This window comes from Gopherus flavomarginatus, chromosome 17 (assembly GCF_025201925.1).
Source record: "Gopherus flavomarginatus isolate rGopFla2 chromosome 17, rGopFla2.mat.asm, whole genome shotgun sequence".
NCBI classification, from domain to species: Eukaryota; Metazoa; Chordata; order Testudines; family Testudinidae; genus Gopherus; species Gopherus flavomarginatus.
In genome coordinates this window covers 21,697,355-21,723,354 of record NC_066633.1, presented here as the reverse complement: position 1 = coordinate 21,723,354, position 26,000 = coordinate 21,697,355, and the positions used below count along the sequence as shown (strand labels likewise).

The following is a 26,000-nucleotide window of genomic DNA, read 5'->3' as shown; positions in this document are numbered from 1 at the left end:
GGGATCAGGGAGGGTTTCCAAAGCTGGGCCAGGGCAGAATAACCTCCAGACATGAGCCCCAGTTCACTCTACCTCCAGAAACTCTCCCCAATCCTCAAGGTGCTACTTGTGCCTGCAAAATCCTAAAAATAACCCAACCAATTTCCAGGTGCCGCCTCCCAGTACCTGGCCCCTGGCTGTGTTTCTGCGAGTCACACCATGGGGATGGCCTGTTTATTTGCAAAGCCCCACACTATGCTCTGGATAGGCACTTTCTTAGCTTGGTCTCCTAAGTCTACTTGCTGCCCTGTGTTCTCTGAAACAGTGCAAAGTGTTTAACATAGTGTGGGGAAGCCATAGCACATCCATTGCTAATCCACTGTGATTATTGTATTCTTTTAGCTCTTCTGCCAGACTCACTCAGAGCCAGAAAACTTAGATGACTAACACTTGTAGGACAGAAAGAGTTGCAAGGATCTATTTATTGATCAATGTATCTATCCCCATACACACCAGCTATCTATTGATTGCGCTGTCTATCCCAATACACATGAGCTATCTATCCATTATATCCCATACACACCAGCTATATATCAATCCATCTCTCCCCGTACAGACCAGCTAACTATCCTCTTTCTTTCTTTCTTTCCCTACACACACCAGCTGTCAATCAATCTATCTCCATACACCTCCATTATCTATTGGTTGATCATTTATCCCCATACTATCTATCTACCTATCCGCATACACCCCCTCTATCTATCTCTCTATCTCCGTACACCCTCTCTCTCTCTCTAATCTATCTCCATACACCCCAGATCTCTCTCTATCCTAGTGACCTCATCACGAGGACTCCCCTCCTGAAGTGCTGGGGCTGGGAGCCGGCTCTGCAGGCGGCCCGAGGAGCTGAGCCGGGGGAGAGGTTCTGTGGGCTGGGGCGGGTCGGGGGGTGTCTGGGAGCACAGCAGGAGCCCGGGACAGGGGCGAGAGTCTGTCCGGCTCCTGGCAGCCAGCTCCCCGGCACAGGGCAGAGTGTCCCGCCGCAGGGGCCGGGGCCGGGGCCGTGCCCTGCACAGCAGCTGGCAGGCAGCGGCCGGCGGGCTGGGCAGGGGGGCCGGGCGCAGCCGCCCTTCCCCAATCCCGGGGCCGGCGAGGGGGCGGGCAGCAGCGGAGGCTCCGCAGCGCGCTGCGCTGTGACGCGTCAGCAGCGGGACCCGCTCGGCTCCGTGGGCAGCGCAGCGCAGCGCTCCGCGGCGGGAGGCTGGTGGCGCGCGGGCGCAGCGCAGCGCAGACCCCTGCCCGGGGCGGGCGGCGCAGGAGGGTCCGCGCCCGCCGCCCTGCCCCATAGCGCGCCGGCACCTGCAGCAACCGCCCGCGGTCCGACCGCGGGGCAGAGCCGGAGCAGGAGCGGGAGCGGGAGCCGGGCGCGCCGCACTTCAGCACCTCGGAGAGCGCCGTGCGCCCGTGCAGGCTCCGGCCGGGGCTGGCGCCGCGCTGCCCGCGGGCTCGGCGGGGGCCGGATGGGGCGAGCCCCGCGGCTGGGCGCGGGGGCGAGCGGCGAAGCCTCCTGCCCCTGGGGCGGCGCCCGGGGCGCCTGAGCGGGCCGGGCAGGGGCGAGCCGAGCCCCCGGCCCATGAGCACCATGCGCCTGCTGCTGCTCGCCGTGCTCGTCTCCTTCTCCTTCGCCCGCGCCGGCTGCGAGCCCAAGATCGTCAACATCGGCGCGGTGCTGAGCACCAGGAAGCACGAGCAGATCTTCCGCGAGGCGGTGAGCCAGGCCAACAAGCGCCACGGCACGTGGAAGATCCAGCTGAACGCCACCTCGGTCACCCACAAGCCCAACGCCATCCAGATGGCCCTGTCCGTCTGCGAGGACCTCATCTCCAGCCAGGTACCGGGCCGGCCCGCAGGACCCCCGCCAGCCCCCCCGCCTCGGGCACCCCTGGGCGCTCCCCCGGCCGGCGCCAGCCACCACTGCAGCCCGCCTCCCTGCAGCCATCTCCCCCCGGAGCCCCGTCTGCTCCCCCACAGCCCCTCCTCTCCCCCTGCAGCCATTGCCCCCTGGAGCCCCGTCTGCTCCCACCTCCAGCCATCTCCCCCGCCCCCCGGAGCCCCATCCGCTCCCACCTCCAGCCATCTCCCCCCGGAACCCCGTCTGCTCCCCCACAGCACCTCCACTCCCCCTGCAGCCATTGCCCCCTGGAGCCCCGTCTGCTCCCCCCTGCAGCCATCTCCCCCGCCCCCCGGAGCCCCATCCGCTCCCCCCACAGCCCCTCCACTCCCCCTGCAGCCATCGCCTCCCGGAGCCCCATCCGCTCCCACCTCCAGTCATCTCCCCCCGGAGCCCCATCTGCTCCCCACACAGCCCCTCCATTCCCCCTGCAGCCATCTCCCCCTGGAGCCCCCATCTGCTCCCCCCTGCAGCCATCAACCCCTGGAGCCCCATCTGTTCCCATCTCCAGCCATCTCCCCCTGGAGCCCCATCTGCTCCCCCCTCCAGCCATCACCCCCTGCAGCCCCCACATCCGCTGTTTTCTGCAGCCATTTCTCCCTGGAGCCCCATCTGCTCTCCCCTCCAGCCATCACCCCCTGGAGCCCCATCCGCTCCCATCTCCAGCCATCTCCCCCTGGAGCCCCATCTTCTCCCCCCTCCAGCCATCACCCCCTGCAGCCCCCCCATCCGCTGTTTCCTGCAGCCATTTCTCCCTGGAGCCCCATCCGCTCCCCCTCCAGCCCCCCATCCACTCCCACCTCCAGCCCTCTCCCCCTGCAGCCTTGTCCGCTCCCCCCTCCAGCCATCACCCCCTGGAGCCCCCTGTTGGCTCCCCCTCCAGCCATCTGCCCCGGGACCCCATCTGCTCCCCCATGCAGCCCCGTCTGCTCCCCCCTCCAGCCATTGCCCCTTGCAGACCCCCATCTGCTCCCCCCTGCAGCCATCTCCCGCTACAGCCCCCCATCTGCTCCCACCTCCAGCCATTTCTCCCTGGAGCCCCATCTGTTCCCTCCTCTGGCTATCTCCCCCCACAGCCCCCCATCCATTCCCCCCAGCCATCTCCCCCTGGAGCCCCGTCTGCTCCCCCCCAGCCATCTCCCCCCGCAGTCCCATCCGCTCCCACTTCCAGCCATCTCCCTCCACAGCTCCCCATCCGCTCCCCCCTCCAGCCATCTCCCCCCACAACCCCCGCCCGCTCCCCCCTCCAGCCATCTCCCCCTGCAGCCCCCAGTCAGCTCATTGCCAGTGCTTTATTTCACTGTTCAGGGCAAGGACAGGCCACCAAGCACCAAGAGTTCATCCCATAGCCTGAGCAAATCATGTGTTAACACAGACAACGTGTTCTCTTCAATGCATAGGGGGGCTGGGGGTGATGTCTGCATGTTAAGGTTGGTGGTGGACCCGTTGGGAAGGGTTGGTGTCTGAGTGAGTGATGTGCGGTGTGTGCTTGTGTGTATGTGTACAGTGTATGTGTGTGTTTGTATGTCGGGGTGCGTGTGGACTGTGTGTATGTTTGTATGCCTTTGTGTGTGTGCAGTGTGTATGTTTGTGTGTGTGTACAGTGTGTGTCTCTTTTCTTTGTGTGTGTACAGTGTTTGAGTAGGTGTTTATATGTCTGTGAGTACAGTGTGTGTGTTTGTATGTTTTGTGTGTGTACAGGATGGGTGTGGGTGTTTGCGTGTCTCCCTGTGTGTAGTGTGTGTTTGTATGTCTGTGTGTGTACAATCTGTGTGTGGGTGGTGTATGTGCTGTAGGCGCAGTGAGTTCATACCAATAGATAAATCTCCAACATCTGGAATAATTCGGATGATTTTTACCATCCTTTATGGAAAACCTCAGAGGTAGGTAACGAAAACACCAACTAGAGTTGTCTATTTTTTTCCTATCTTCTATGGAGATGCTTAATATTCTCTCCTGCGGTGGGTGGATTTGCTATATGCAGAGATACATTCAGGCAAAGTTTTACTTAAAGAGAAATAAATGCAAAACATTTTCTTCAGAAATGAAAACATGAATATATCTGGCAAATAATTATGAGTAGAGCCACACGGATAATGGAATGGTGCTGAACTGGGAGAGGCTGGTAGGAGAATCTCATATGGAAACTGACTAATGCCCCAGCTGTTTTTTTTTGTTACCAGCATGAATATACTTCTGGATACATCCGTAGGTAACAGCTTGACCCATCTTATGACTTTATTTTAAAATGCAAACACTGACTGTGACCTTCGTTGTCATTAAATCAAAGGAAACATAACATATAAGTGAAGTATTTGCACCATGTTGGGGGAGAAATGAACCACTGCAGGGCTGGGCGGGCAGGGGGGCAGAGGAGGAGGCCCTGTGTTTGCTTGATTTTTAAATATGGTGATTCTAATGGTGCTCCAGCAATCTGTGCTGGGTGTTCTTGTGTCAGAGACTGTGCGAAACCCAGGCAGAGCCCCGTCACAGACAGGGACAGCCGCTCTCCATGTCCAAGTGGAGCCTCGGTGCTCATACATGGCTCCGCGTGGCCTCATTTTGTGTGACATGATCTCCCCTCCCCCACACGCTGCTGCCTCGCTGAATTCCAATGAAGCTTTATCTGACTGCATTGCAGCTTTTTATATAAGAGCATTTAGACCCTCTCACACATGGTACTCACATGCACACACACATGCACATTTCAACACACCCTGCTCCCATGCCCGGTATTAAAGCTACAGGATTTTTTCAAATATCTGAGCCTCATAAATAACACATTAAACAAACCAATTCTCAACACACAGGACCTGGCATCATTGCAAAGCAGAAGTGCTTTAAGCTGTCTGCCTGGCACTATAAACCTTCAGCATTAAGAAAGCATTTAATTAAATCCTACCCATCAATCCTTTAAAACATCTCTCTGCCAAACATGCACCATCACACTCGCTGATGCACATACTGGCAACACTCATAGAATCAGAGAAATGGGCTGGAAGGGACCTTGAGAGGTCATTGAGTCCAGCACCCTGTGCTGAGTCAGGACCAAGTAAACCTTGACCATCCCAGATGTGTTTGTCCAGCCTGTTCTTAAACCCCTCAATGACGGGGATTCCACAACCTCCCTTGGAAGCTTATTCCAGGCTTACCTACCCTTAGCATTAGAAAGTTTTTACACATGCGCGTGCTCACACACACACCAGTATACTTTCTTGCTTAGCTCCCCTTCCTCCCCACACTGGAAGACTACACAGAGAGGCTGGCTTTTGGAAGCTGGCTGAGTCTGTCACACTCAGTGGGGCTCCATGTTGTTCACACTTGACTCACATCAAGAGCTGCGCAAATAATGGATTTTTCCATTCCTCCTCCCCCCCCCCCCCGCTCCTGTGAATCCCACTGCACCATCTCCCAAAGGCCAGGCAGGGCTATTTGACATGGCAAATACCAATGCCTCATCCAGCCCAGGGACGCCTGGATTATTCCTGCTACTGCCGCATAATGCAGGGACAGAGGGAGCTGTGCTTCTATTTAGGGCATTTAGTAGGATGCTGTTTATTTGTCCCTAGTTTGAAACTGAGCAGATTAAGGATTTAACCTCCAGAACGTCCGTTACTGAGATTTTCGTTATTATTTGTTGAATACAGGGCATGGAATTCCCCTTCTGCAACTGTCACTTGGTCTCTAATTGCTGCAAAAGACAAGCGCCCTATTGCCTGTACATAACTGAAGGGGAGGGGGTCTGCATGTTTCTCTCTTAATTTACAAAGGACGCCTAGTATAGCTGGTAATAACATCAAAATAAATAAAGCTCCTCCCAGCTTGCAAGGCTCTGAGCTCTGCACAGACTGTGGAGGCATCTGTACTGACACCATAGTTAAGGTTGCATTGAGGCTGGCTGTTAAAGCAGAACCAAGATCCCTTTGGCGCAATAACTCTGCAGGGCACAATTACATTTGCTATCTATTTCTTCAGGTAAAGTATGTTCTAACTTCTGCAAAGGACATTTTTTTGAATGCTCATTTTTGCAGTATTGTTCCATTTTGGCGGGGGGGGGGTTTCTTGGGTTCTCTGCCTACACAACCCACAGGCTTTTCACAAACATATGTACACACATGCACGTCTATACACAAACGTGCTCCTGCACATACATGTGTATATACATGCACACACATGTACACACACGAACACATACACACAGAGAGAGATAATATCCTGGACATTTTAAACTTTTAAAATTAAGCATAGGTACTCCCAGACCTGTCTTTGGTGGATTTGCAGAGGGAGGGGGAGAGGTGGGGAGGGGGATGGAGTGAATGAAGCAGATGGAAGAGTAGTTGATCTATTTAGTTCAAATACTAATTGGGTATGGCCCAATTTTCCAAACAAATACTATGGAAATATCTGGAGGCCAAGAAAGTCAGAGAAATGTACAGAAGACATATTCAAAAGAAACAGGAAGAAACCAGCAGAAAGGATAATGTTCATGCACCATTGGATTGTACCACGAGCAATTTACATAGCTGCATCACTGAAAAAGGTACTTCCTTCTATAACAATTTATGCAGATAGCTCATTAGAACAGCAAAGGGGCTGTTTTCATGTATACTAATCAGGCAAAGGACACAGTTTTGAGGGTAATTTAGAATGCAAGTAGGGATTTGAGGATCTTTAAAATATACATCTATCTATCTGTCTATCTATCTATCTATCCATCCAGTTCCTGAAATCCAACCACCAGATAGGGATCAAATCAGCAGACAAAGGGGGTGCCATTGTCATCCTCAGCCATGATGACTACATAGAATCATAGAATCATAGAATATCAGGGTTGGAAGGGACCTCAGGAGGTATCTAGTCCAACCCCCTGCTCAGAGCAGGATCAACACCAACTACATCATCCCAGCCAGGGCTTTGTCAAGCCGGGCCTTAGAAACCTCTAAGGATGGAGATTCCACCACCTTCCTAGATAACCCATTCCAGTGCTTCACCACCCTCCTAGTGAAATAGTGTTTCCTAATATCCAACCTAGACCTCCCCCACTGCAACTTGAGACCATTACTCCTTGTTCTGTCATCTGCCACGACTGAGAACATCAGTGAGGCCAACCGACAATTCTCTGGCACCACCTACTACAAAGAACTTAAAGACGACCCTCCCACCACAATTCACACAAAAATTTAACAATATAATCAAATCCTTTCCTAAACAACTCCAAGAGAAACTGTATAACCTCATCCCCCATGAAGCCACTCCAGGGGCCTTCTACATGTTTCCCAAGACATGCAAACAAGGGAACCCAGGCAGGCCCATCATACTTGACCACAGCACTCTTACTGAAGGAATATCAGAACTTATAGAAACTGTCCTCAGACTCACTGCACAAAGGGCCAGTTTCCTCCAGGTCACAACCAATTTCCTCAAGAAACTCTGAAATATTAACAACCTCCCTCAGAACAGCATCCTTGCCATCATGGATGTCACCTCCCTATACACCAACATCACTCACCGTGATGCATCGCTGCCTGCCTTAAATATCTACAGAGCTATGGAAAACACTCAGAAATCCACCCGAAACCCATTGGCAAACTCATCCATTACATCCTCACCCATAACAACTTTACATTCAACAACACTTTTTCCAAACCATGAGAACAGCCATAGGTACAAGAATGGCTCCCCAATATGTCACCTTCATGGCTCATCTTGAGGAAGAATTTTTGGAAGAATGCTGCACTAAACCTGAGATCCATCAATGATATATTCATCCTCAGGACCTAAACTCTTTCATAAATTTTCACCACAACTTCAACAACTACCACCCATCCATCAAACTCTCTCTAGAGTATTCCCACACCACCATCAACTTCCTAGACATCATGGTAAGCTTCAACAATGATACCCTACAGACATCTATTTTCAAGAAACTATCACCACATCTACCATCACCACCTCAAACACACCAAGAAACCTGTTCTCCACAGCCAGGAACTCAGATACACAGAATATGCTCTGAGGAGAAAGTCTGTGACAGACATCTTAATACACTTAAAACCACCCTTTGCCAAACAAGGACTCTCTACCAGAGAAGTAGATCGCGTCATGGAATGGGCCACACAAATATTTCAAGAGAACCCGCTTTAATACAGAGAAGAAGAAAAACCTCCATCAACTGCACACCCCTAGTTGTCACCTATCGCCCCACACTGGAACCCATCTGAGGTATCATCAAACAATTAAAACCCATACTTGATGGGGACTCCATCCTGAACAAAATCTTTCCTGAACCCCTCCTTCTGGCCTTCAAAAAATGCCCCATCCTCACTAAGCGCATCATAAGAAGCAAGCTCCGTGCATGCCAGGACAGACCAACTCAAAGCAGCACCAGACCCTGCCAGAACAACAGATGCAAAATCTGCAGCCATATCTCCACTGCTACAATGATCAACACCTTCCACAAGACACCTTTCAAGAACCATGAGTCCTACACATGCCTATCACATGTGGTGTGCCTCATCCAGTGCATCAAAGACACCATGTAACAGAGTGGATGTCTGCTCCAGCCCTGAAGGGGTTAAAACAGCCCTGGATAAGGGGCTGGGGCCGGAGAAAGCAGCCTTTTAGGTTGGGCTGATTGGAAGAAGTAGCTGCAGCTGGGGCCACGCCCCAAACTGAGTGACAGGACCTAATAAGAAGGCCAGGGAAACCAAGGGCAGACAGTCTTCCTCTGCCTGTAGAGGGAGAAGGGCCTGGCTGCATAGAACTGATAAGGTACCTAGAGTAAAGCAGGGCTGGGGACAGGCAGTGGAGCTGGGGAGCTCCTGCCGGGAAAGCCCCAGGCTGTGGCCTAGAATTAGGCCAGGAGGTACTGGAGTTGCAGGGTGCAACCGGGGGTAGGCCAAGGCAGCAGGTCCAAACCCCTTTGCTGATGATGAGTGGCTGATACTGCAGTCTGCCCCAGGGCGTGGGGCTAGACAATGACTGGCAGTAGCCTACACTGAGGCAAAGTGGGGATAGAGGGTGGGGGGTTCCCAGGGAGGGGAAACCCCTAAGGAAAAGGGGTTGCTGCCAGGGGTCAGAACCCCATGTAAAAGGGGCACCGGGGTCCAGGGAGGGACACGGGGCCTGTAGCAGGAAACAAGGGGGATCACCGGCCTGCTGAAGGCTCTCCAAGCTGGAATTTGAGCTAATTCCCGAAGCAACCAGCAGGAAGTGCCACAGGGGTGAGTCGCGCCTGGTTACACACCACCAACAACTGGGAGGGTGAAACCAGACAATCACTGCGCTCTTGAATGAACTCACACAGAATAATAAGAGATAAAAACATCCTGTCACTCATGGGTGAACACTTTTCACAGAGTGATCCCTCCATATCTGACCTGTCAGTCCTCATCCTCAAAAAGGAAACCCTGAACAACACCTTCAAAAGACGAGCCCGAGAGCTTAAGTTCAAAACTTTGCTAGACACTGAGGCTATATCTACACTACAGCCTATATCAGCAAAACATGTCGCTTGGGGTGTGAATATTGCACTCCCCTGAGTGACATAAGTTATATCGACATAGGAGTTCATGTGCACAGCGCTACACTGGCAGGAGAGCTTCTCCAGCCACAGAGCTTATGCCACTCATGGAGATGGGCTTTTTATGCCAACAGGAGAGTTCTCTCCTATCGGTACAGAGTGTCATCACCACATGTGCTGCAGTGGCACAGCTGTACTGATACAGCTAGGCTTCAGCATTGTGTGTAGATAAACCTGGCCTTAAAAATGGGCTCAATAGCAATGCTAGTTTTATATCTCATTACAACAATATGTAATCCCCCAACCCTCCTTTGTCCTATGACTACAGAGGTGACAATTGTCCACATCATCTTAAAATCATAGAATCATAGACTTTAAGGTCAGAAGGACCATTATGATCATCTAATCTGACCTCCTGCACAATGCAGGCCACAGAATCTCACCCACCCACTCCTGTATCAAACGTGTGTCTGAGCCATTGAAGTCCTCAAATCATGGTTTAAAGACTTCAAGGTCGGAGAATCTTCCAGCAAGTGACCCATGCCCCACACTGCAGAGGAAGGCAAAAAACCCCTAGGGCCTGTGCCAATCTGCTCTGGGGGAAAATTCCTTCCCAACCCCAAATATGGTGATCAACTAAACCCTGAGCATGTGGGCAAGACTCACCAGCCAGCACCCAGGAAATAATTCTCTGTAGTAACTCAGATCACACCCCATCTAACATCCCATCACAGACCACTGGGCATACTTACCTGATGATAATTAAAGATCAGTTGCCAAGTTAATTGCCAAAATTAGGCTATCTCATGATACCATCCTCTCCACAAACTTATCAAACTTAGTCTTGAAGCCAGATATGTCTTTTGCCCCCACTACTCCCCTTGGAAGGCTGTTCCAGAACTTCATTCTTCTAATGGTTAGAAACCTTCGTCTAATTTCAAGTCTAAACTTCCTAGTGTCCAGTTTATATCCATTTGTTCTTGTGTCCACATTGGTACTAAGCTTAAATAATTCCTCTCCCTTCCTAATATTTATCCCTCTGATATATTTATAAAGAGCAATCATATCCCCCCTCAACCTTCTTTTGGTTAGGCTAAACAAGCCAAGCTCTTTCAGTCTCCTTTCATAAGACAGGTTTTCCATTCCTCGGATCATCCTGGTAGCCCTTCTCTGTACCTGTTCCAGTTTGAATTCATCCTTCTTAAACATGGGAGACCAGAACTGCACACAGTATTCCAGATGAGGTCTCACCAGTGCGTTGTGTAACGGTACTAACACCTCCTTATCTTTGCTGGAAATACCTCTCCTGATGCATCCTAAAACCGCATTAGCTTTTTTCACGGCCATATCACATTGGCAGCTCATAATCACCCTGTGATCAACCAATACTCTGAGGTCCTTCTCCTCCTTCGTTACTTCCGACTGATGTGTCCCCAATTTATAACTAAAATTCTTGTTATTCCCTAAATGCATGACCTTGCACTTTTCACTATTAAATTTCATCCTGTTACTATTACTCCAGTTTACAAGGTCATCCAGATCTTCCTGTAGGATATCCCGGTCCTTCCCTGTGTTAGCAATACCTCCCAGCTTTGTGTCATTCGCAAACTTTATTAACACATTCCCACTTTTTGTGCCAAGGTCAATAATAAAAAGATTAAATAAGATTGGTCCCAAAACTGATCCCTGAGGAACTCCACTAGTAACCTCCTTCCAGGCTGACAGTTCACCTTTCAGTACGACATGTTGTAGTCTCCCCTTTAACCAGTTCCTTATCCACCTTTCAATTTTCATATTGATCCCCATTTTTTCCAATTTAACTAATAATTCCCCATGTGGAACTGTATCAAATGCCTTACTGAAATCGAGGTAAATTAGATCCACTACATTTCCTTTGTCTAAAAAATCTGTTACCTTCTCAAAGAAGGAGATCGGGTTGGTTTGGCACGATCTACCTTTTGTAAAACCATGTTGTATTTTGTCCCAGTTACCACTGACCTCAATGTCCTTGACTACTTTTTCCTTCAGAATTTTTTCCAAGACCTTGCATGCTGCGGATGTCAAACTGACAAGCCTATAGTTGCCCGGATCACATTTTTCCCCCTTTCTTAAAGATAGGAACTATGTTAGCAATTCTCCAGTCATACGGTACAACCCCTGAGTTTACCAATTCATTAAAAATTCTTGCTAATGGGCTTGCAATTTCATGTACCAGTTCCTTTAATATTCTTGGATGAAGATTATCTGGGCCCCCTGATTTTGTCCCATTAAGCTGTTCGACTTTGACTTCTACCTCGGATGTGGTAATATCTACCTCCATAGCCTCATTCCCATTTGTCATCCTACCATTATCCCTGAACTCCTCATTAGCCTCATTAAAGACTGAGGCAAAGTATTTGTTTAGATATTGACCCATGCCTAGATTATCCTTAACCTCCACTCCATCCTCAGTGTTTAGCGATCCCACTTCTCCTTTCTTTGTTTTCTTATTTATATGGCTATAGTACCTTTTACTATTGGTTTTAATTCCCTTTGCAAGGTCCAATTCTACATGGCTTTTGGCCTTTCTTACTTTATCCCTACATGTTCTGACCTCAATAAGGTAGCTTTCCTTGCTCATCCCTCCCATCTTCCACTCCTTGTAGGCTTTCTGCTTTTTCTTAATCACCTCTCTGAGATGCTTGCTCATCCAGCTTGGTCTACAACTCCTGCCTATGAATTTTTTCCCCTTTCTTGGGGTGCAGGCTTCTGATAGTTTCTGCAACTTTGACTTGACTTGAAGTAATTCCAGGCCTTCTGCGCCTTTAGATCCCCAAGTTCTTCAGTCCAATCCACTTCCCTAACTAATTTCCTTAATTCTTTAAAGTTAGCCCTTTTGAAATCAAAAACCCTACTCACAGAGCTGTTTGTTTCTTAGCTCATGATCACTTGAACCAAGGTTGTCCCCTACAACCATTTCTTCTGTGAGGTCCTCACTACTCACCAAAACCAAATCTAACATGGCATCCCCTCTTGTCAGTTCAGCAACTACTTGGTGAAGGAATCCATCAGCTATCGCATCTAGGAAAATCTGAGCCCTATTATTACTACTAGCCTTGTCCTCCAGTCTATATCTGGGAAGATAAAGTCTCCCATGATCATGCAATTCCCACTAGTATTTACTTCATTAAAAACATTAAAGAGGTCTCTATCCATATCCAAATCAGATCCCGGCGGTCTGTAGCACACCCCAAGCACTTTCTCAGGGGAGGCTCTAGTAGCTTTCTTCCCCAGTGTGATTTTTGCCCAGATAGACTCTGTCTTATCCATTCCATCACTTCTTATTTCTTTACAGTTAGCCTCATCATTGATATACAATGCTACTCCACCACCTTTGCCTTTATTTCTGTCTTTCCTAAACAGCACATGTCCTTCAATACCTGTATTCCAGTCATGACTACTATTCCACCATGTTTCTGTTATCCCTACAATATCCGGTTTCACTTCCTGCACCAGTAACTCTAGTTCCTCTTTTGTTACCTAAGCTCCTCGCATTGTTGTACAAACATCTTAATTCTTGCTGTCTGGCTTCACTCACATTCTTTGCCCAATTAGGCCCAGATGTTCTAATGCCAGTATCACCTATTAGAATTGTGTCTACAGTATCCTCCCTCCATATGTCCTTTCTTTTACCCATTACAGTATCTTTTCTTGCTTCATTTTCTTCCCACTCAATGTTAACATCTGGCATGGAGATTGCCTGGACACCTCCCTACCACAATTCCTAGTTTAAATCTCTCCTAATCAGTTGTGCCAGCCTCCATTCTAAAAGTCTATTTCCCTCCCTACTCAGATGAAGTCCATCCCGAGAGAACAGTCCTCTGTCCATGAATGCCCCCAGTGGCCATACATCTCAAAGCCCTCCTTATAGTATCACTGCCCTGTGGTGATCTGTTGATCTGTTGATCGCCATAATCTTGTCACACTTTTGTTTCCCTTCTCTAGGAACAGGCAGAATCCCGCTGAAGATCACCTGAGCCTCGATTTTCTTTAAATGTCTTCCCCAGTCTGGCATAGTCTCCCTTGATACGTTGCAGTGAGACTCTAACCATATCATTCATTCCCACATGAAGGACAATCAGTGGGTTTTTCCTGCTCCCATTAGGATCTCTGTCAGCCTCAGGTCCACATTCCATATCGTAGCACCGGGCAGACAGCACACCCTTCTGTTCTCCGCATCAGCTCTGGTTACAAGCCTGTCTATTCTTCTCAGGAGTCCCCAATCACGTAGACCTGCCTTTTCCTGGTGACGATGTGATTCTCCGGTCTATCCCCTGCTCCCACTGGCTGCAAGTTCTCTCGATTCCTATTCACCCTTGCAATCCTTTGCCACCCATCCTGTGTCCTCCTGGGGCTCATGTTTGGTGTCATCTCCATTGACTCGTCCCCTCTCCTTATAGGGCTAGCTGCTCATCTCTTCTTCCTTGCCCTCTCACCTTCAGTGACCACCTGCTGTGCCCCTTCTTCGTTTTCCAACTCTGCAAACCTGTTCCTGAGCTCTATTTCTCCTTCACTGGCCCGTCTTTTCCTCTGCCTGGTTCGCTTAGTCACACGCTTCCACCGTCCACTTTCCACACTCAGCAGTCTCCCCTCAGAGTTCTTTGGTCCTGCTTCCATCTGCATTTTTGCTCCATCATCTGCTCGAATCCCCTTCTACACTCTACCAGAGTTTCCACCTGCATCTCCAATCCTTGGTTCTTTTCTTCCATCAGCTCTATCATGCAGACAAAACTCTTTTCAGGTACCTGCTCCAGGATCGTGTACATCCCGCAGCTTCCACGTCCAGTCATCTTCATTGTGTCTTCCACTGCTTGGGTCACTAAAACTGCTGCCTCTGTATCTGTCATAGGCTTCCCACCTAAATCCTGTAAACCTGGGAAACACAAACCAACCCAAAACACCACCACCCACAACAAAACAAACCCCCAACAAGCACCAAGACGCAGCTAGGACACCGCACACTCCCTTCAGTAGCCTGTGTGTTCCTCTGCCTGCCTCTCTTAGGCCACGTCCAGACTAGGAATTAAAATCGATTTTAGATACGCAACTTCAGCTACGGGAATAACGTAGCTGAAGTCGAATTTCTAAAATCGAGGTACTCACCCATCTGGACGGCGCGGGATCGATGTCCGCGGCTCTCCGTGTCGATTCCGGAACTCCGTTCGGGTTGATGGAGTTCCGGAATCGATGTAAGCGCGCTCGGGGATCGATACATCGCGTCCAGACTAGACGCGATATATCGATCCCCGAGCAATCGATTTTAACCCGCCGATGCTGCGGGTTAGTCTGGACGAGGGCTTAGTCTTCCCCCAAACTGCACCTGTAAACTCCCACTCAGACTTCTCTGTTTACAGCTCTGTTTGCTGGCTCCTGTGCTGCTGCAGCTGTCTACGAATGGTCTCTTGCGACATGTGTTGACTCCTTATGCTTAACAATCTGTTTCAGCTCATATTTAGCTGTGACACTCTGGTTACGTTTCCCAGACACGAAGAAGAGCTCTGTGTAGCTTGAAATCTTCTCTCACCCATTTTCATTCTTTTTCTTTTTCTTTCTTTCTTTCTATCTATCTATCTATCTATCATGATAGCTAAATATCAATTGAAAAGATGGAATTTATTAATCTTGCCACATGGGGCAGACATAAATAGTGTGCAGTACTGCTGGACAAGTATCAGAGGGGTAGCCGTGTTAGTCTGTATCCACAAAAATGAGGAGTCTGGTAGCACCTTAAAGACTAACAGATTTATTTGGGCATAAGCTTTCATGGGTAAAAAACCCACTTCTTCAGATGCATGGAGTGAAAATTACAGATACAGGCATAAATATACCGGTACATGAAGAGAAAGGAGTTATCTTGCAAGTGGAGAAGCGGTGTATACTGCAGGACAGTGTATCTTGTGCACTGACAGCATCATTTCATCATTTCCCTGATCACATGTGTTAGTAGGTAATTTCACACTTGTGTAGAGGACTACCAAAAGGCCTGTGCACCTCTTAATTCTCACATAAGCCCTATTTGAGGTTGTAGGTGGGGCTAAGAGGTGTGTGCTCCTGGTCTGGCCCTCTGCACCCAGGTTGCCCTGAGACAACTTTTGCTCATTTTAAACAATGGAGATTTTTTGACGTGTGAATATCCAATAAGAGTGTGCTGCATTCCCAGCACTGTGCTGAATGACACTGTTCAGTGATGCATTTTAACAACTGTTAATAAAGCTTCATAGTCAACTTGTCATAGATGTGACACAGTGATATTCCTCACCTTTTAGAAATGCCAGAGCCATGAGTTATTCGGACCAGCATACCACAGAATGGGCGGTATTCATTTATGGGTGGGTTATGCCTTGGCACAGGATATCTTTAGCAACTTTAATTTTCTTTTCTTTGACCTTAAGCATAAGCAGAATTTCAGAGTGTCAGAGAAGAATTTTGGAAATAAATTTTTGCAAAATGGCCATTTGATGTTAGCAGCTGCCATGAATAATGTGCAGCATCTCCCTATTGAGTCTGCTGAGGTCATGTGGCCAGGCTTTGGGCCTGGGGGTTGGGTCCCAGAGACCAGGCTCCAGCCCAAGACCAAATGTCTACACTGCAATGCTATAGCCCCACAGCCCGAGTCCCATGAGCCAGTCAGCTGCATAGGCCCCACAGCCCCTGAGCACCCGCCAGCAACCCCCCTTGATCAGCTCCTCTCCCTCCCTCCCAGTCTCTCCCGCCCTCTGTGCTCAGAATTCAGCAGCATGCTGGAGGGTGGGGCGTGCTCAGGGGAGGGGTTCAGAACAGGACGGGGCAGAGGTGGGGACTTGGGGGAAGGGGTGGAGTGGGGGCAGAGCCTGGAGTGGAGCCCCCCCCGGCAATTCATAAAAATGGCGCCAATGGTCAGCTGTCACATGCCAGCCATGGGTGGTTTACTGCAGTGCAGACAGACTCTGAGATATCCCAGTGCTTGAACTGCCCAGCATGAGCAGCTGCCGGCCTCCCTATTCCTCTGACTCCTCCCTGGCCCTTCCCAACTGTGTCGAAGGGAAGCGTCCTTCCCTGTTTCCTCCTTGGCCTGTGCTGCTGTCAGCTCTGTCAGTCGCTCCCTCCCGCTCTGCTTTCCCCATCTCCTGGGGCTGGACCAGGTACAACGCTAGCTGCTCTCAGCTCCCATTGCAGCCGGCTGGAGCTGAGGACGCACTGCCCGCTGTTCTGCAACTTTGCCCTCATCCAGCTCGCCTCAGCTCCTCTTTCTCCCCTCCGTGCCACGAGGCTCTGCCTTTAATCCCTCCTCTTTCTGGTCCCCCTAGTGACAACTCTCCTTCTCCCGGCCACCCATTCTCCCCCATCTGAGCTGCTTCTCTTGTCTTCCCTCCCTCCCACCCCCTCTACCATCCTCACTTCTCTATCCCCATTAACAATTCCACTGTCCCTCCCGACTCCCAGGCTTTAATCTGGCTCTCCTCTTCCTCGGCATCTCCCCCGACATCCTGTCTGCCCCTGTGTCCTGCTGCTGGACCCTCTTTAACCCAGCCTCAGCACTTCCTTCCCAGACTCTTTCCCCGCTAGGACCACATCTTGATGACCTTTTGCCTTGACCATTGCCACTCTAGACTGTCCTCCTGCTTCTATCAGTCCAGCCAAAATGCCTGCTAATGTCATCGCCCTCATCCAGCTCCAGCCAGCAAACCCTCTCCTCTGACGACACTCAGCGTCAATTCCTCACTCTCATCTGTCAGCCCTACGCCCCATCTCTGCTTTCCTTCGCCTGCTCAGACCCTGTGCTCTCAGTACTCTGGCTTTATTCCTTCTTCCTCTCTTCCGTCCACTTCTTCCAACATGCTGCCCCCAAGAGTCTCTCTGTTTCTGGCAGGTGCACTTGCTTTCCCTAAACCCTATCTAAAAACCTATTTTGTCCAGGCAGAGGTGGCTTAGGTATGTCTATGCATGCTGCAGTCACAGCTCTGATTGCAATATAGACAGACCCTCACACTGTAAATCCTCAATCCGTGGGGCACGCCCCATTAGGGAGGAAGGGAGGAAGGGGTCACAGCTGGGGCCCAGGCCAGCCCCTATGGAGGGTGGGGAGGGAGTGCCACCCAGCTCCGCTCCTGGCCCCGGGTCCAGCTGCCAGCCCCACACCCCAGGTCCCAGCTGCCAGTCCCACATCTGGTGATCTGGCTGCCAGTCTCATTCCTGGGGCTCTGCTCCTGGCCGCGATTGCCGTCCTCACACCTGGGGCACTGGCTGCTGGCCTCGGCCAGACTCCCACCCCCGCCTCCAATGATAGCCCCTGCCTTGGCCACCTTACTGCTGGACAGTCCCCCCCTCCCAGAGCCATGGCCCCACTTCTGGCCATGGTTCTAGGGAGCAGGGGGGGTGCAGACAGGGGCAAGAGGGGCACAAGGTACAAAGTCTGGGGACCACTGCTGTAGATGCTTTGGGGCAGAGAATGTGTGAATGTGCTTCGCCATATGGGCTAGATCCTCAGCTGGTGCAAACTGATCTCACTCCACTGACTTCAGTGCAGTTACACTCATGTACAACAGCTGGGGAGCCGGTCTTCTGGTCGTCAAGTGCCAGGTTCATTCATGGGGCTGAACACGTGATTTCATATGAAATGATATTGTCGTACTGGCCATCACATCAGCCCTGCTTTGCTGAGAGAAAAGAAAGTAGCTAAGACACATTTTTATCCACGTTTCTTCATGTCCTTACCTGAGTGCTGAGGAGTCTCCCATGTGCCTCCTGTCCCTTTGCTTTTTGAACTGTGTGCCCTTCTTTTGTTTTTCTGTATTGTGACTCCCTATCCCTCTCCTTCTGTCTCTCCCTCGCTCACTCTCACGGAATCCCAGCTGAGCACTTTGTTTGTAATAGTCCTCAGAGGGGAATTAGAGCTGAGTATTAAATGTGTGGTTAAATAAATCGCATTACAGAGTGTGACTGTAAGAGAGATGTTACTCTTTAATCTGTAATCCACGAGAGTTATTAGCTTAGCTTGCCAAGCAGCCAAGCAGCATTTCCATTAAGATGAAACCCTAAACAGACCCATCTTTTCCTAATGGCCAGGGCTTCAGTCTAAGGGAAGAGGCAGCCTTTTCATACACGCCTTCCTCCATCTACTGAACCACAGCATGATGTGTGTTGCTTATGTATTGTTGTATTATTTATATCTCCTGTTGTTTGAATGTTGTGACCAGGTTAGCACTTGGCTACTTAATGTACAAAAAAGAAAAGGAAATTCACATTTCGTGATCATACTGCTTCTATGAAATAATGGTTGTATCATGTATCCTGTGTCCTACAGGTCTATGCAATATTAGTTAGTCACCCACCTGCTCCAAATGATCACCTAACACCAACACCTGTATCATACACAGCTGGCTTCTACAGGATTCCTGTCATTGGTCTGACAACACGCATGTCTATATATTCTGATAAGGTAACTGATGCATGTTTCCTAGTACATATCTCATACATGTGATATAAATGAGGAACGTCCATCAGAAGTGACTAATGATTTCTGCACTACTTTCTCCAGAATACATCTATCTATCTATCTATCCTCTCCATATTGATCTGATAACTCTCACTTTTTCTCTTCTACTCTGGCTCTCTCTGAATTCATTGGTTTTGACATGTCACAATGTTGACCTACATATCACTGGGTCATTTCTGCATGTTTCTCTGTCAGGCTGCTGGATTCACAGCTCTTTAGTCAAATCAAATGCATGAACTAGCTCCTGAACTGCTGACTAGTGACAGCCGGGAGCCTCCTGGGTGGTTCCTGGATACTGAAGGAACTGCAGAGATGGAGGAGGACCCTAATACTGTCTATCCATTTGGCAGGAGCTCTTTTGGTCTTCAAGGTTATTTGGTTTTGTTCAGTCTGTGTGTGATTGGAGATTAACACCGGTGATGTTAGTTCTCCTCTGGTTTGAAATAACACCCAACCTGCCCAGCAGCCAAGAAATAGTAAGTCAGGTTCCAAAGTACGCGTGAAAAGGAAGAGGTCTATTCACTTTGGAGTGAGATTCACCCCCCGGCAGAGTGCCAGGCAAGGACTAGGTGCCATTCATGTCTGATACGCCCCCTATTTTGAGGATGTAAGTGTGCCTTGCTTAGGTTTTGTGCTGGCCCTCTGCAGAGAGGTGAATTAGATGCGTTTGGCCATGTGTGGGGAAGTGTGGTGGGTGGCTCCTTCATCAGACACTCCTCACTTCAGGGCTGACCTTGTACAATGTAGTTCTTTTGTAAAAGCAAAGGCATTCCACAGAGTCCTTGAAGAAGGGCTGTGACAGTCACATGGTATTGCAAACCTGAAGCTGGACCCATTTTCAGGTAGAACAGTGCTAAATGTATTGAGTAGAAACGAGTTGATTTCAAAGCTCAAAAGCCATATTTTGTATGCTGATGGCTTTTGCCTGGAAAATGTGAACATTCACTAATGAAAATGTGTCCTAGCAATCTTTCCCAAATCTGAACCTTAGAGTCCAGAAAATGAGATACTAGCATGAATTTCCCTAAGCTTAATTACCAGCTTAGATTTGATAGGCTGCCACCACCCAAAAATATAGTGTTTTGGGGCACTCTGACCTCCCCACCTTCCCTGAGGACCCCAAGAACCCAGATCCCTTGGGTTCTTAAAACAAGGAGAAATAAACCATTCCCCACCTCTCCTGCTCCCAGAATTTCCCTCCCTGGGCTTTTCTGAGATACAGATCTAACCTCTTAAATCACCATACAGAGAAGCATCTCCCTTCCCTTCCTCAAAGAGGCAAACAGATTCAAGGAAAACAGAGAGAGATTTTATCACTCCCTATCTCCCCCACCCGTCCTGGTGAGTTATCCCAATCCCCTGGGATAAAACAAGGGAAACAGAGAAAAACAATCAATCAGGTTCTCTAAAAAGAAATCTTTTAATAAAAGAAAGGAAAAAGTAAAGAATTATCTCTGTAACTTCAAGATGTAATTATTACAGGGTCTTATAGCTTACAGACACCAGAAAGAGACTTTCCCACCAGTACCAATACAAATCAAAATATTCCCAGCAACTACACATATAAAAGTTAACCAGCCAGATCCACAATTGCAAATAGAGTTAAAACAATTAAAAAGCCTAAACTGCCTGTTTTACTTACTCTATGAAAAGAAACTTAGAGAGCCTGTAGTAATGTCTGGTCTCTCTCAGACCCTCTGAGAGAAGAACAAAGAACTCACACCCAAACTTCCCTCCACCCAGTTTTGAAAGTATTTTGTCTCCTGATTGGTCCTCTGGTCAGGTGTTTCAGGTCACTGTTTGTTAACCCTTTTATAGGTGAAAGCTATCTGTTTATGACAAAATGTCAATGCAAAAATAGCCATTGCATCCACATTCCAAAGGAAGCCAAAGTTCAGTCAGGGAGGAGCAATGGATTCACATGAAATGAAAGCGCAAAAGCTCAATGCATATCTCTTGTCACTCACATCTGAAGGCACCTCAGGAGGTCATCTAGTCTGACTGTCTGCTTGAAGCAGGACCAGTCCCCAGACAGATTTTTGCCCTGATCCCTAAATGGCTCACTTCAGGAATTGAACTCACAATCCTGGATTTAACAGGCCAATGTGCAAACCACTAAACTATCCCTTCCCACCTCAACTGACTGCTGCTTAGGCCCCTGTGAGAGTTGAACTCACAACCCCAGATTTATGAGACCAATTCTCTAACCTCTGAGCTATGGAGCCAGGCCTGGAGCTATGGGTAAGGAGTGAATGTTCTCAGCCAGTTCCAACAGGGCATGTGTCCTCAAATAAACCCCAATTCCTCCCTCCTGCAAAAAAAACCTCCCCCATTATCTCAATTGCTACCTTGTTAGCAACTTCAGTAGAAAAACCAAGGCCAAGACTCATAAATGCTAGAGACTGAAATACCCTAAAGGTGGCTCCTCCAAAAACCAGGTGAGTCCCAGTGAAGGGCAGGGTGGAGGAGCTGTATTGCCACTACCCATCCTGTAACAGTTCTATGGACAACCTTAATTCTTCAGAGCACTCGTTAAAGTTCAGTACAGCTGCCATAAGCAGGGCTGCAGTGGAGTCCTTTAACACTGATCCAAGAGCATCCGTAGCCATAAGAATCTGGGATGTGGTAAAGTCATGGAGGAGACTTGTCAGCAAGGGACAGCTGGATACTTTAGTGCTTCCGGCTAATGAGCGCTGAGTTTACAGTAATGCTGAATAGCTTGTGATGGAAGCACTGATCAGACTTTGCTACCACCCAGCGTGGTGCCTATCTGATGTCATTAGGACAGGAGAAGAGACATGGGTGATGTTGAAAACTGGGAATTGTGTGGACTTCAGAGGAAAGTGCTATCAGAGGCTAGGAAATGTGTGGGGTGTTACAGCTGGAGAGGTGATGGGGTTCCTGTATCCATGCCAGCCTCAAAGACATCCCATATGGGTTATGAGGGGTCCTGCCAATTAAAAAGGCATTTTAATCATGCAACTGATGCCAGGGATGGGGGGATATTCACTTATACATGAGTCTAGGGTTTTTTTCTCAGCAGAGCTAATACTCACTGCAATGAATGATGTTTATTATAGGCGGCAGGTAGCAGCAACTATAGTTAAGATGGCTTGACACTTCCATTATAAGACTCTGTTTTCAGTTGCCAAAATGAAACTGTTCAGGCTGAAACTTCCTAGGTGTCTGTCTCAGGCTAATATTTTGTTTGTTTGTTTTTTTAAGTTTCAGCAAAAGCAGTTCAGCCATTTCTGAGAATGAGACTGGAGGAAAACACCATTGTTCCTCCCATATTAACAATGATCATACCTGTTTCATTTCAAAGCTGTAGTGCAGCCATGATTTGTAGCACAGGTTTGAAACCAGACAACAGAGTCCCCCTGGTGCCTTTTGGAGTTCATGTGAAATTTGGCCAACTGGGGTCACATTATGAGCTTCTGAAAAATCTTAACTTGCATGTGCTTAGTACAGACTTGTTAGTTTGGCAGCTAAATTCTCCAAAGATTCCATCTGTGCTGGGCATGCTCCATCCTCTCACTGCTCCTGTGCGTGACTGGCCTGCGCATGCGCTATCCCCACAGAGCCACTCCGGGGGCACCATTCTGGGGCTGACCAGGACTTTCCCTTCATTTGCTCCTCCTGGCAGCTGAGGGAGGTCAGGTGCCAGGGCTGAGAGCAGGGACCTGTCTCTCCTGTGCTCTCAATGCTCCTCCTGCTGAGTCCAGGCAGAGGAGAGGGGAGGAAGGAGCAGCTGTCTTGAGTGCAAAAGAGAGGAACGGAGGCGAGAAGCAGGGCAGGAGAGGAGGGATGGAAGCCTCAGAGGGAGGGCACTGGGAGTGGGAAGGATGAGGAGGTACAGGGACAGGAAAGGGAGCAAGGATAAAAGTGGAAGGGGACACGGAGAGGCTTGAGGAGACTAGAGCAGAACAGTCTGTGACCACTAGAGAACACTCCCCTCTAAAGTCTGGAATGGAACCCAGAAGTCCTGAGGACAGTCTACATGACTGCTTAAGGTGATCTAGCTTGTGTCACCCAGGGGTGTGAAAAAGACACACACCCCCAAGCAACGCAAGTTACAGCAACCTAAGCGCTGTCCACACCGGCGCTATGTCAGCGGGAGGTGCTCTCCTGTCAACGTAGCTTCCGCCTCTCATGGAGGTGGAGTAATTATTCTGACAGGAGAACGCTCTTCTGTCATCACAGAGCGTCTTCACCAGACGCACTGCAGTGGCGCAGCTGAACTGATGTAGCGATTCTAGTGTAGACCTGCCCTTAGGCTCACCACCATTTCACAGCAAAGAGCAGTGAAACCCACTGACAATGGGCGTGTCTCTAAATGTCGGGTTCACCCCTCCCTCCCACACAAATATTTCTATCAATAATAATCTACATTTATGGAGAGGCAAAGTAAGAAACGTGCTGCTTGAGAATTTATTAGTCAAAATCCAGTGCTTTCGACTTTTGAATTGTTACAAATGGCCTGGTGATTGATCAGTAAAAACAGGTCTGATTCAGTGATTTAAGACAATTTATTTTGTGTATTTTGATGTTGACAGTTTGTGTTTTAACAGTTTCAATGCTTTAACTTTTTGACTCTCAGTGTTACTGTCATTAAATAATTGTCTGACCCCTCCCCAAATTTCCCATAACTGTGGAAATTTAAATCAATAAAAATAAAAAATCAAGCTTAAAAACAAACACTGATATCTGCCAAAATTATATAAAAAAAACCCAACTCTGCTAAGCCTAAAGATAACAGTATTCTATTGTTACCAGTTACCCTGTTAACAAGGATCTGTGCTGTGGCTCTAAAGATCCCAGTCCTGCTGATGAAGTATGCAGGTTCACCATCATGATATTTTCATTTTGTAAAAATTTTTGTGTATTTTTAAAATGTGGGAAATTACATTAAAAAAAACTATGTGAAAAGAATGGTCAGATTGCAATGCCAAGCACTCCGAAATTAGCAAATTCAAGAATGAAGATTGTCTGTGCAACCTTAAGTTGGCCCAATTTGTACGTATGCATTATGTTAGTCTTTAATGATATGATCACATACTGTTTTTTCAATGAAATCTTTGCCTCATTCATACACACGAGGGAGCTGAATTAAGGTTGTACAGGCCGTCAGCATCAGACCTAGAGTTGGCTGGAAAATGGGAAAACAGTTTCATAAAAAAATGAAATTCCAAATGTTTACATTTCTCAGAGTTTGAAATACACCAGTGGATATAGTGTACTTGGACTTTCAGGAAGCCTTTGATAAGGTCCCTCACCAAAGGCTCTTACACAAAGTAAGCTGTCATGGGATAAGAGTGGAGGTCCTCTCATAGGTCGGTAACTGGTTAAAAGATAGGAAACAAAGGGTAGGAATAAATGGGACCCTGGTAGGTTCAGTCCTTCCAACCCTTCCATGAGAATTGGGGCACCCTTTGGACAGGAGGTTTTGGCCATTTATTGGATCAGAACAAAAAGTCTGGGTCAGTTTGCACTCCAGCTATTTATACAAAGTCCTTTCTTTGTCAGTTGGTCTCTGGAAATCCAGTTTGAACCAGTATGCATGAGCCTCCGCAGGAAATGGTGCCTATATTGGAGGTTCCAACATGGCTGATTTGCCTTAATCCCCACCCACTGTTTGTGGCTCTTGGAGGAGTTGTGCAGCCCTGCCCCATGGAATAGGACACAATCATACAGGAACCATTCATTTAAAGCAGTGGACCCCAAAGATACTGCATTGCACCACAATATGTGTCCCATCTCCCCCTAGAAATGTTACATACAATCCCAGCTTATCTGGGGGAAGTGTACTGACACCCCACTCCACCAGGATGGACTTTTGATCCTCACATACTGAGTCAGGGTGTGCAGCAATTTTTCCTCCACCCATCTCAGGGTCTTATACATTTTCACAGACCATCAGGCAGTCATAGATTGTGGGAAGACATTCCCCTTTCTTCGTGGCTGGAGCTACCTTTGACGTCTCCCAAGTAGCTGTCTTACACATTTCTTGGGCACTTCCCACCCTTGAGTGGGTGTCACAGATTTCCCTTCACATCAGTAGGTTTCGTCCTTCTCCTGGAGAAGAAGGCTGTCTCTCCCCCACTCTCTCCAGGAATTTGTCTGCATATACTCGGAAGATAACATGATTCCTCTTGGATACTGGCAGCAGGGATCCCCTGTTCCCTGTCAGCCACCCTATTTGCATGTTGGCTCCACAGTCCCTTGCAGGTCTGGCACTAACTGAGAGGGTCTGATCACCCCTTCTGCTTTCCAAGCAAACTACTGTAGACATGTCTTGCTGCACCCTCTCAGGGGCAGATCCACTGGATTGCCAGTTGGAGCAGAAGGTGGTAGTCATTCATTGACTGGAGAGACACTGGGACTCCTAAAACAATAATTAAGCCCCATGTCATGAAATCCCATCAAATGCTCCCAAGGTGTTTAATCTGTGTTCAAGTTCCTGGTGTGACGGCCTTTGCAGTATGTACAAGAAAAATTTCCATGCAGACTCAGTAAGGGTTGGGGTGTTGGTTTAGGGTGCGTTGTTAGATATTCTGTATTCTTTGCTTTGGGAAAAGGATATTATGGCTTTAAAAGCAGAAGGGGTGAAGCAGAAGGACTTTTGGATAAATAGCCTGCATTTAAACTAACTCTGGGCCTGCTTTCTCATCCAGCAAAAGGATAGGACCTTCTTTCCAAGGTGGGGGAAGGGCAACCACTGTGGAAGGGTTGAAAGACCTTGACCTACTAAGTCCAATAAAACTGATAGGTGACACTGGTAAGCACTTATCATGTGTGTAGGTTCTTTTACTGTTTTTATGTTTTATTTATGATGCTTTTACCTTAAAAATAAATGTGCATGCTTAGAAGAAGCTGTCATCTGTCACAATCTACAATCAGAAAAAAGGGCTAAGCACACACTGAATGTTACTGACAATGAATAACAAGGTCCGCTCTGTTTCTTATAGGCTGCACATTCAATCTCCCCAGGCACTGGACTAGCCCCAGAAAACAAGAGTGTCTGAAATCAGAGC

At 48.5% G+C, this 26,000-nt stretch overlaps 1 protein-coding gene across 14 annotated transcripts in view; it reads left to right on the top strand.

Annotated features, from left to right (window-relative positions):
• Positions 1-1,574: 1,574 nt before the first annotated feature.
• GRIN1 (glutamate ionotropic receptor NMDA type subunit 1) overlaps positions 1,575-26,000 on the top strand; it is an 83,560-nt gene continuing 59,134 nt past the window's right edge. For all 14 annotated transcript variants that reach the window (XR_007769982.1, XR_007769980.1, XR_007769981.1 and 11 more), the window contains exons 1-2: positions 1,575-1,870; positions 18,775-18,909. Coding sequence is in view for 8 of the 14 variants with exons in the window: in XM_050926321.1 (XP_050782278.1) it covers positions 1,613-1,870; positions 18,775-18,909 (393 nt within the window). In the remaining 6 variants the exon portion in view is untranslated. The remainder of the gene's footprint in view (positions 1,871-18,774; positions 18,910-26,000) is intronic.